The 11879-nt window shown below is 41.5% G+C and overlaps 2 protein-coding genes across 2 annotated transcripts in view; both read left to right on the forward strand.

Annotated features, from left to right (window-relative positions):
- Positions 1-5214, forward strand: part of coro7 (coronin 7) — a 106317-nt gene extending 101103 nt beyond the window's left edge. Inside the window, exons 18-28 of the mRNA XM_083976775.1 lie at positions 9-95; positions 421-563; positions 815-919; positions 1095-1180; positions 1304-1445; positions 1664-1753; positions 1909-2025; positions 2163-2298; positions 2460-2551; positions 2786-2872; positions 3342-5214. Coding sequence (XP_083832901.1) covers positions 9-95; positions 421-563; positions 815-919; positions 1095-1180; positions 1304-1445; positions 1664-1753; positions 1909-2025; positions 2163-2298; positions 2460-2551; positions 2786-2872; positions 3342-3350 — 1094 coding nt within the window. The 3' untranslated portion in view covers positions 3351-5214. The remainder of the gene's footprint in view (positions 1-8; positions 96-420; positions 564-814; positions 920-1094; positions 1181-1303; positions 1446-1663; positions 1754-1908; positions 2026-2162; positions 2299-2459; positions 2552-2785; positions 2873-3341) is intronic.
- Positions 5215-6547: 1333 nt separating this feature from the next.
- Positions 6548-9374, forward strand: pam16 (presequence translocase associated motor 16). Its single transcript, XM_083976777.1, has 5 exons — positions 6548-6632; positions 7114-7198; positions 7777-7913; positions 8383-8448; positions 9210-9374. The coding sequence occupies exons 1-5, from the start codon at positions 6630-6632 to the stop codon at positions 9297-9299; spliced, it is 381 nt and encodes a 126-aa protein (XP_083832903.1). The 5' UTR covers positions 6548-6629; the 3' UTR covers positions 9300-9374.
- Positions 9375-11879: the final 2505 nt, after the last annotated feature.

Consider the following 11879-nt stretch of genomic DNA (forward strand, 5'->3'; position numbering starts at 1 on the left):
TGTGACAGCCGGTGATGACGCCAAGATCAGAGTGTGGCAGGTCCCAGAGGGGGGGCTGAAGGAGACCCTGACTGAGCCTGAGCTCATCCTGCAAGGTCGGTTGTTTTGCATTTGTATACAGTTGGGAAAAGTAAGTATTTGAAACCCTGTTGATTTTTGCCCTTTTGTTTACTTGATCAAATGTAAATGAATTTATATCCTTTGTATGATGATATTATTTCTGGATGTTTTGTTGATATTCTGTCTCTTTCTGATTAAAATAAACCCTAATAAACCCTTACCATGAAAACTATAGGCCGTCCATTTCTTTGTGAGGGAGCAAATGTACAAAATTTAGCATTAGATCAAATACTATTTTCCCCAATATAGAGTTCAATGAAAAGATGCAGTGCAATAAATAAACAATGGATTATCTCACAGGCCACACGGAGAAGATTTACTCGATCAAGTTTCACCCTCTGGCCAGTGGAGTCCTGGTGTCTTCATCCTACGATCTCACAGTCAGACTGTGGAACCTGGAACAAGGAGAGGAGGTCAAAGTGCTCACTGGACATCAGGATCAGGTGGGTTAACAAGGCAAAGATAAAAATGCAGGAAGAAATAAGTGAAAGCTAAGTCTGAAGTAAATCTTTATTTTGATCCAGCCACAATGAGAAGCAAAAGAAAGTACCTTCGATAGATCTTCTCAAGAGTTTGGACACAAGGATGTGTTTGCTTCAAACATACTGAAATGACAACATCAGCTGTTCATGTTTCAAGCCTCTGAGCTGCTGCTGCTTCTTCCTTCTTGCTCCCTCTCCTGGTTCATACTCAGGTGTTTGGGATGGCGTGGAGCCCAGATGGGAAACTCCTGGCCACCGTTTGTAAGGACGGTAAAGTTCGCATCTATGATCCTCGCAAGTCCACAGCACCTGTGCAGGTATGTGCAAATACTGTAGATACTAATTGTCTTTTGGTGTGTATTGTGAAGCATGGGTGCAGCTCAGAGTCTGCAACTCAGTTTGCATTACAATGTCTCTTTATTTCTTATAACCATTGCTTCCTTGTCTTCTATTAACTCATCTCTCCCATTTTCACATATTCGTGTACTGTAGGAGGGCTCCGGTCCCGATGGCCCCAGGGGAGCTCGTATCGTGTGGGTGTGTGAGGGAAAGTACCTGTTTGTCTCAGGATTTGACAGGTACTTAACATGATCATTACTGTTTGTTTACTTTAGTTGCATAAAAACTACATTTCCATAGAGCATCCGTCAAAATAGAAAGCTGAGCGCTGACGCTTCCTCCTTCCTGTCCTTTGCCTGCAGTCGCAGCGAGAGAGGACTCTACCTGTACTCCGCAGACTCCCTGTCCTCTGGAGCCGTCGCCAGCCACCAAGTAGACGTGTCCCCCTCCACACTCATCCCTTTCTACGACCCTGACACCAGCGTGATCATCTGCACTGGGAAAGTAAGCAAATGAGTTACATTGGAGCCACAGCACAAATTACTAACGAAATTCACTGTGCCATGCCTGAATAAAAGAAGCAAACAAATACACCACACATGCATGTACACAGACATTCAACACAGACACATAAAACAGCATTTGTGGACAGTATTGCACACATTTGTCACATTTCTTGCACAGATTGTCCCATAAGAATGAGCTGAACTTGTGTTTTCCAGGGTGATACCAGAGTGCACATTTATGAGATACTTCCTGAGGAGCCCTACTTTTTTGAATGCAGCAGTTTTAACTCCCCTGAGCCGCATAAGGTACTGAGATGAACTCCTTCTTACTTTAATAAACTGTATTTGTTTTTTGTTTATCAGTCTCCATACCTCTCCATACAAGCACATCCAAAGTGTGAGAGGTAACAACACCCTCCTTGTGTTCTTGTCTAACCCCTGTGACTGTTTCCCGTCTACAGGGTTTGGCCTTTCTGCCCAAGACAGAGTGCAATGTGCGAGATGTGGAGGTGGCTGTGGCATTAATGCTCACAAAGACAAGCATAGAGCCGGTGGCCTTCAGAGTGCCACGAGTCAAGGTGAGTCAACTACACCACCTAGAAGACACAGGGATACCGCACACCCAAGCTCTGGATCGCTATTTTTAAACAAGCTTGTGTCTCATTCTTTACCGTAACTCCCTCCTCTCTGTGTGTGTCCGCTCTGGGGTTTTCAGAAAGAGTTTTTCCAGGATGACGTGTACACAGACACAGCAGTATGGTGGGAACCTGCCCTGACCGCCTCCGCCTGGCTGTCTGGCTCCAACGGTCAACACAAGAAGATCAACCTGAAGCCCAAAGACATGACACCAGGTGCCGACACGACACACACCACAGAGTCTGAATATGTATCCATAGCATGTGTGCGTATCAAACATAGCTGCCAGGCGGTCCTCCTCGGACAGGATCAGATATGACCTGGTATGTTTTTGCCTTTTACATGTCTGAGGTGTGTGTTTTTTATTTTCTCTCAGTGAGCGAGGCCCCCAAAGAGGCTCCAGTAAGAAAGTATCTGCCCTCATCTGTTTACCTGGAGGAGAAGACAGATGAACAGAAGAAAGACGAGGTGAGGCGAGGGCAAACTAAAATGCTGCTGCAGCGTTGCTATTGTACAGTATATGTCGTGTGTTTCTATCCAGAACAGCCCATCCAGGCTCTGTGCACGTTTTCCTCCTCCATCTAATGTGTCAATCACCTGTTCTGCAAAGTAAACAACTCAAAATTTGAATGTGCTGGGTTAAACCTGTCAGGAGGGTTCTGATGTTTTTACACTGAACATGTGTGTGTGTGTCTCACCCAGCTGCTCAGTGCCATGGTGGCCAAGTTGGGGAACATGGACGACCCACTGCCGCAGGAGTCCTTCGAGGGGGTGGACGAGGACGAGTGGGTGAGTCAGCGTCAAAGAAACTTTCAGTTGAAAATAGTTTCCAGTTGTTACAGATGTTAAAGTGATGAGTGTGCAGTAATAACAAATATGTGCTACATGATTGAAAGGACGGTATTCTCAAATATACTGCAACAATATCAGTATAGTATTTTATGAGCACACTACAGTAGGTTGTGAGTAGCCTATCATAATATTAAGTTTTGAATTATTACAGATACAGCTACAGTATTATTGAATAGCTCTTAATGGGGATATGGTTCCAATTAAAATAAGATGAATAAAATTACTATGAAAATGTTTATAACTTGATGATGATGAATGATACAGAATGGTGCTGCACAATTAAGCATGTCATCAAAAAAAAATCCAAATGAGCACTTCATGTCAAAATATTTAGACTACAGGATATTGAGATAACGCAAAATGGATGGGAGTTCATCGTCTCAATGTGATTTTTTCTGTCACTCAGGATGACTAAAGTCGACTTTGCTTTGCCTTCGGTTCAATCACGGTGCCAACGACGTCGCCACATGTGTGTCCAACAGTGCCACCCAGATGTCCTCTGCTAACGTCTCAGCCAACTGCACAATCAAAGAATACTGTACAATGTGAACAAATCTGTAACAGAGTCAACAAATACCCCGGGCCGCCTGATGTGGGAAGATTCTCTAAAAGACCTACTTATATCAGTACTGTATGCATCACAAAGGTTTGGGAAGTCAAATGTCACAATATGTCGTAGGTGTTAATCATGTGAAACTGCATGAAATTTGATATGAAATCGTTGAATCATTCTCAGCTGGAATTCTTGAATATTTCATAAATTGTTCTCAAACATTTGACCTTGTAATAGATTTCTTATGTTTCTGTGGACTACTTAAATATGTTACACTTATATTAGGTTGATATGGAGACCAAAAAAAATCCCACTATGCGCAATTATCAGTAAATACGTAGACATCATATATTAGGACAGCTCAAACATTTTTCTGGTCAACCACAGTTTGAAGTCAGTGCAAGATAAATAAAACTGCAGGCAATTATAGCAATAATATTTCTGCTTTATGCTACATTACACGTTAACTCAGTAGCTAAAACGGATGTAAATAAACACAGACTAACAACTTTTTAAATAATGGATGAGCGCTTTTGCCGAGCTTCAGGTTATATCTGTGGGAAATGACCAGGGCAATATACTCTGAGTTGTCCTGATATAAAACATAATGGCATAATGGCCTCTTCTTGTGCCCAGTCTGTAATATATTGATATCAGGATACCTCATCGTGTTATCTGTGTGGATGTTTACCTCCACAGTGGACCACTCGCTTCTTGCTTTTCTAGTCACATAGTGTGTCTTTGAAAAATGCAATGCTGCACAAAAAGAAAAAATAAGTCAAGTTCATGTTAATGAGTAGTAAGAAGTGAACATCATGCATCTGAACAACCTTGTCTTCCTGTTTAGTCAGGTAAAACACACACACAATTACTGTAACACAGCAGCAAAAACCACACAGGATACAACAGGGTCACCAGTGTTCATGTTTGGCCATGAACTGGAATTTCTAATGACAAACACATTTTTTGTTTTTTAAGCCAATGTTAGAATGAAATGCCATTTTAACATATGTATTGTGGTATTTGTGCCATTTAGATTGAATTATTTTGCCATTCAGAAATAGTGTCGGGGTTAAAGGTGAATAAAAATTAAATATTGTTTTGCATTTAAAGCCAAACCACCTCCATTTGGAGTTTTATAGGAGCCTTAATTTACTTTAATTACACCTTTTCTTTGCTTTTCTCCACTTTTGCTGGGCAATTTAACTTTTTCACTTTGATATTTGTTGGTTTTCAGACTGTTTGGGGACACACTCTTCAGTAAATGAGCTAATTTTCCTGTCTAATATTAACTAGTAGTAAGTAACCATGGTGTTAATTATACAACAACAGTACAGTATTGATCACTTATAATGCAGCCATGACAGCCATCATGTTATTTCTAATCAGGGCTACAGCAATATCAATAATCCAGGCTTGATCCAACTGTTATTTTTTATGACCTCTGATGGACTGGAATAAACCAACCAGTTCAGCCATGCATGATCATGCACATCAGGTTGTTGTACACATGAACTGCAGGTGTTGTCAGTGTTTGTGCGATGTATACTGTATGTGCTTGTGATTCTCAAATGCCATACTTTGTAAAACATTGGGATTGGATTAACTTGCCTTCCATTGTGTTTAAAAAGAAGAACTTCCTTTTTATACAGTGAGTAAAGGAGTGTAGTATTTGAGTAACGGTTTGTGGATAATTTCAATATTGTCTTGCAATAAACACCTTTTGAACCCATCACTACTTGTGTTTGAGTTGTTCATTCACCATGACAGGCACAGGGAGTAAATAGATGAGAAAGTTAAGTTTAAAGGTGCAATATGTAAGAACGTGGCCAAAAACGGTTACCGCAGTCAAATTCAAAACACAGCGATCTCATTTTTTCTCCCAGTCGTAGCGGCAGCTCAGTGGACCAGACCGGAGGCTGAAATGCCACTGACGCCGCCGTCACTGGGAGAGAGGGCTAGGTGGCGCAACATGTAAACACGTAAATTCAAAACATAAACATGATTTGCAGTCTGCAAAAAAAGATTTTTAATGCAAATACTCTGGCTGTACTATTGTTGTTGGTGAGTTCATCATGTTATATGAACATTATTCCTGAGTCTCTGTGACATATTAGGAGGATTTTACGGCCAGTTGCTTTAGATTTCTTACATACTGTACCTTTAAATGATTGATTAGAAAAATAAATTTTCAACTTTTTGATAGTAATTTTGATAACTTTCATGATTTCATAAATATAACTTCTCAGACACTAGTTTTATTGTTTTTCCAGCTATAGCATTATAATTCATTTTGAATGGATCAGGGAGGATGGGAGGATCAAGGGTGTCACTAGAGGAAACACAACCCATAAGACTGTGTTTTATGCAGATTGCTCCTTTTTGTCGCCAACCCAAGCCAATCTATACCTCACCTCCTGCACTTGTTTGGGCGTTTCTCTGGCTATATATTAATTTCCCATAAGGCTATGACACATTTCCCTTTAAAATTGAACATCACTCCTAGGTGTACATGTAACCAGTTCGTTTAAGTCACTCAAAAAGACCAACTTTCATCATTAGAACAAACCAAAAAAAGATTTGGAGAGGTGGTCGTGCCTCCCCGTCTCACTGGCCGGCCACATTAATGCCCTCAAGATGACAGTGGGTAGATATAGGATGTTTGTAACCATCCCTATCTGTCTCCCAAAACATTTTTTATCAAACTGGGTAGCCTATGTCTCATCTTTTATATGGAACCACGCTACACCTTGCATAAAGAAGATCTATCTGGAAAGACCTCAATCTGAAGGAGGATTGGGTCTCCCAAACTTCCTCCATTATTATTGGGCATCAAATATTTCCAAATTGGCAAATTGGGTGACGTCTTTCTTTGACAAAAATTGGCCTGCCGAGGCGATGATGGAGCTTTCATCACATCTGAAACCTTTGTGCACCACATGAAGTCCGCGCAGAGAGCAGCGCTGCAGTTCGACCTCCTCACCGACAGGTGTCAGTGTCACAGACAGCGCCACCTCCTCCAGAGTTACCGTGTTGTTGATCCTTCCTTGACCTTTGACCCCGAGGTAACCTTCACCGGTGTACATGTGCAACAACAGCAGCAGCAGAAGACCGTCAGCGGAGGCTCTATAATACGACTAAATGGTAAGAGCGTGTTAAATAAGTGTCACTTAATGTGTTTACCAAGCTGTAGCTCACGGCGGTGAGTCAGTCAGTTTGATGACAAGCGGCGGCAGCGTTAGAAGGAGACCAATGTGTGTGTGTCTGCTGTGTGTCTCTGTCCAACACTGTTACATAAGACGTCGGCTTTTCTCATCTTCACAGAAACATGTTCATATTAAAATTGGGAAGAAGCTAATGAAGTAAAATGTAAGTTAGCTCGTGTCCAAACATGGCGGCGGAGCCAGTGATAGTTTGTCGCAGTGAAGAAGATCATGTCACTTCACCTGCAGACTCACCTCATCTTATTATAATCTTTGGTTTGGCTGCCAAAAATCAGCTCCGACCTGCACTGTCACTGCTGGCCAGACAGTCACTGACCGTCAGTGTGTGATGTTGTTTACCCTCATAGATAACTTACTGTACTGAGCTTCATGTTTCTGGTGCTGTGCCCTTTTCCTTGCAGGCGAAATATCTCGCACAGATCATTGTGATGGGAGCGCAGGTGGTCGGACGTGCGTTTGCTCGGGCTTTACAACAAGAATATGCAGGTATGACCGTGAAGGCAACACTCCTCCAAGTGTGTGCTGAAACATTTAGACATCACTCATGTATTTATTTGTTTTATATGTCTGGGCTTTGTAGATTAAATTGAAGAAGTGTGTTAGGTTATGGTGAGCGGAAAGGAATTGACAAAATTAGGTAATCTGGTGGGCATTTCTGAGTTATCAGAAAATACTGAGAGATATCAACAAATGTTTGTCTGTCACAGTAAAGGCAGGGCAATATGACTGAAGTTATGATTATGCTATTTGTGCATGTTATGTCCAATATAAGTTGATTTATGCAAAATCAAATATGGGCTGTAATGAACTGTAGCCAATGCAGTTAGACTAAACAGTTAATATAATGTATTATAAGGATTATACATCCTGCCCAGAACTGCTTATTGGGATAACAGGGACTTGTAGAAATAATGTGATCAGTTCATATCAACTTGGTATGATTTGCTAAAATCCAGTAAAATGACAGTATCTCTTAGCTGTAGCTGCAAGTTCTGGTTAAAATTGTATTGTTTTGTTTTTTTTCCACCTGAGAGCATTTGTGTGTGTTGTGTTTTCCTTTGCAGCGAGCCAGGCAGCAGCGCGGGCCAGGGGCCGGACGGGGCAGCAGTCTGCAGCCGCCACCAGCATCACTGGGATGAGCCTGCAAGAGGCGCAGCAGATCCTCAATATCTCTACACTGACTCCTGAGGAGATTCAGAAGGTGCCGTCACACTCACTCTCTCATCTAGAGATCTTGTTCACAGGGTCATCCCAGATTTTTCTGGCCTTGGCGATATTGATAGGCCTATGTGTTTACATTGCAGCGTGTGGCCTACGCAGCCCTGCGCTGTGCCCATAGCATCAGTTTCTCTGTCTGCATGAGAGGGGGATAGTGTTTTTTTTATCATAACTTTACACACTTGACTGTGTTAACCCATCTGTAGAGCAAATACCATCACCAGCATCTTTGTGTCTGTTTCAAAAGTGTTACGCTAACATCCTTTTATCCAAACAGACGGCTTGGTTGTAAAAAAACTGTTTATCTCATGTCCTTACAAAGTAATGGCCACACTGCCTCTGTCTAAAAGAGCTGTGTTTTCCATAAACCTCAAGATGCTGCAGCTCCTTTTTATCAGCATTTGGGAGAAATTATATTGTCTAACACTGACACTAATGTTTGTCTCTTCCAGAATTATGAGCACCTTTTTAAAGTCAATGACAAAGCGGTGGGCGGTTCATTTTACATACAATCAAAAGTAAGTGTTTGCCTCTAATGACACACAATATTTCACTGTTTTTCTCAAATAAGTTTTCAGAGTTAATGCTACAATTACAATACTACTATTTTTATGTTCATGAACACACAGTACACAGTTCATAAATATGTAGTAAGTCCCTGAAAGCATATATATATATATATATTCACACAATTGAGTGAGATTTATCTTAATTTTCCAGTTATTTTGCAGCTGATGCCACCTAGGTTCATACGTTTGTGATAGTTAAGCAAATTATATTTAAATTTGGCCGACTCACTCTGAGACTGTTGAGTCTGTGGCCGTGTAGAGCTGGACCAAGGAGCTTTTTACGACAAGTCAGCAGCAACTCTCAGATTCAAAGAAAGCATAAAAACACAACAGAAAAGTACTTTTTTATCCCTGTACTGTTTTCACTCCCAGGAATTTGAGGTTTCAGTATTGATGGAGTAAAGATACAGTGTTGGAGCTTGTGCAGCTGGTAACAATTATAACCAGCACTGCTCTTTGCCACTCTGTTTACTTGTTTTGCTCATAACATCCAAACAATGACCACTTTCTGCTTTTGTGGCCGCGATAAATATCAAATTATGACTCGTGTGACTCTCGGCATGTCGGAGAAATCCACTCATTGAGCTGAGCCATGTTTGAAATGAAATTGTTACTATTTTTATCTCCCACCAACTCCTCTGTGCCCTGGGAGAAGCACAGCGTAATCTGGTTATTTTAAAAGTGTCCTCTCTCTCTCTCTCTGTGTCTAGGTGGTGCGAGCTAAAGAGCGTTTAGACGAGGAACTAAGTATTCAATCGCAACAAGAAAAGCCACCTTCACAGCAGAATACGGAAACATGAAGTACGAAATGCTCACCCTTTCTTTCCTCTCCCTGTCCTCTGTAAATTATAACCCAATAAAAGCCTTCTCCTTTTCTCTAGTCTTGACTTTGCCAGTTTGTGGGAATTGAATCTCAAATGGAGATCTCCTTTTGTTGTCATAATATATGGTTTGCAATAATTTAAATCCACAAAGAATAATTTTATGTCTGTTATATGTCACAGTCTTCAGCCACTGAAACTGCAGCTTGTTGATTATAAATTAGGGAAATATGTTGTTATTAAGGTGAAGTGTGACTCCAGCATCAAGTGTTCACATATTGCTATAAAGGGACTGAATAACATTATCCTGAATTGATATGAATACACACATTTCTATAATATAAAGTGCAAATCTGGGATAGAAATGAAAACACAAGTTGTATCAAATGCAACTTTATTAAACATTTCTTTTTTCATTGACATTATTATCAATATCGTAATAAAATTCCTCTAAAACAGGAGAACACCGCTATGTTGTACCAATTGGAGACTTTTACAACTCTAAAATTCTGCATGTTCAACCACAGAACATGATGCCAGGAAAAATATATTTTCATATAATCATTTTTTTATATAGCGTATAACTTCTATATTTTCACCTATAATAAAAAGGCACTTGGAAAAATTCAAATACTGACATAATATCTCACAAATGTGCAAAAAACATAACTTGGAACAGGCCATGCATGGCCTTAGTCTTATCATTAACCCTTTGTGCAACACTGTGGCACTTCACTCAATGGCACCCCTTTACAAAGACACTGACCTAGCTAGCTAACACAATTTTTTGTGCCCTGGATTTCAGTTCCACTTTCATAGCATTAAACAAGGGTTACTTTTAAAATCTCCAGGAGCAAGTACCGCTTTTATATTCTCAACAAAAGATAAGACTTTCAATTCAGACATTTTAACCACTGAAGGTTTTTACAATTAACTCTTGGTTCTCAAATTGACTGGTGAATAACGCTCTGCAGTGAGAAAGGATGTGGCAGCATCCCCGGATCTACGTACATATGCTATGGGGGTGGGGGGGTTACAAAAGTGCAGTTTATAACAGACTGAGCTCAAAGGGTTAATGGGTCATACAGCTTATTTAATATTGAAAAGATGTGGATCCTGTGAGGATCCGTGTCATATTATTCAGCTTTCTGCCGCTGCGCCGAGTCTCTGTCCCTGGCTTCGACCAGCAGAGGAGAGACAGACAAGGAGGAGGAGGAGGAGGAGGAGGAGAGCTGCTGCATCTGTGGGTTTCGCTGTTGCCACGGAAACCATGTCTAGCCTACTTAACACCTGTTTCTGATGACATCACACGCGCGGATTGTCCACTCACGACGGGAGATTCACTTCAATACCCGGCCCAGAAACAAGCCACTGTATGTGAGAGTGTGTGTGTGTGTGTGTGTGTGTGTGTGTGTGTGTGTGAGTTTGTTGGGGGCAGTGGGTGTCTGAGATAATGATGACTAAGAATTACCGAGGCAGAAACACAGGTATGCAGTTCATCTCTGCTGTGAGCGCTCAAAGACCTGTGGGCAGCCCGACACAGAGCTCGTTTTCAGACAGGGCAGATTTTATTTGTTTTTGTTTACTGTCACTGCAGCTTGTTAGTTGGCCTGCCCTCCCACCACCATCTCTGGTAAAAAAAAAAAAAAAAAAGCTTTGTGACCAGGAGGTGGGGGAGCTGAGCCTTTTGGGTTTAATCTGTAAAAAAAAAAAAAAAAGAGAGAGAGAGAAAGAAAGAAAAAAACCCAGAGGGCAGATAGAGTTCAGTGGCCTAGTTTTCTGCAGGCTGGTATGCCTGTGAGTGGCTGCCACATTGGGCACAGCACAGCCAGTGACTTCAGAGCCGAAAGGGCCGTTTGCTGGGTAGGTGGCCAGATGGAGGGCGGCTGCACAGCGCAGCTATCCTCTGCCTCTTTTCCCTCTGCTGGCACACAGCCTTCCCCCTCATCTCTCGCTATCCCCTGTCCATTCATTTATTCATTAAGCCAATTCTTTCTCTCTTTACTTTCACGGCACGCCCCCCCCCCCCCCCCCCACCACCAATGCTGCCTGCCTTTTCACAGTCAGATGTAATTTCTCCGTGCTTTCCCCTTAAGCTGACTGGAAATTAAAGTCAGGTATCAAGGTAGCAGAGTTTCCATATCCAGGATAATTTAGTGTCAGGGCACTTGTTAAATTATTCATGCCCATATCGCATCTGAATTATCCTTGATACACCAATGTGATTGTCACTGAGGAGTGTGATGTCCTTTGGTCTACTGTATTTCCTCCCTCGGGCAGTGATTTCCAACCTTTAAGGACTATGAGACCTTAAAATGAAGCAATATTACAATTTATAAGCTTATACATGATCTGAGCAGCTCAACAGAACAGTGGTTTCTCCTGCAATTGTTTCCCTTAAAGCGTTTTGCAGCTATGAACTGGTACCCATATTGAATATTTCAGGACAATGACTTTAAAACTTTGCAGCCATGCTAGTAGCTGCTCTATGAGGCTGTACAGAGCCACAGCTGTGTTTTGAGCTAAACGCTAACAGCAGCATGCTAACATGCTCACAGT

This window comes from Trachurus trachurus (assembly GCF_905171665.1).
Source record: "Trachurus trachurus genome assembly, chromosome: 8".
In the NCBI taxonomy this organism is placed as follows: domain Eukaryota; kingdom Metazoa; phylum Chordata; class Actinopteri; order Carangiformes; family Carangidae; genus Trachurus; species Trachurus trachurus.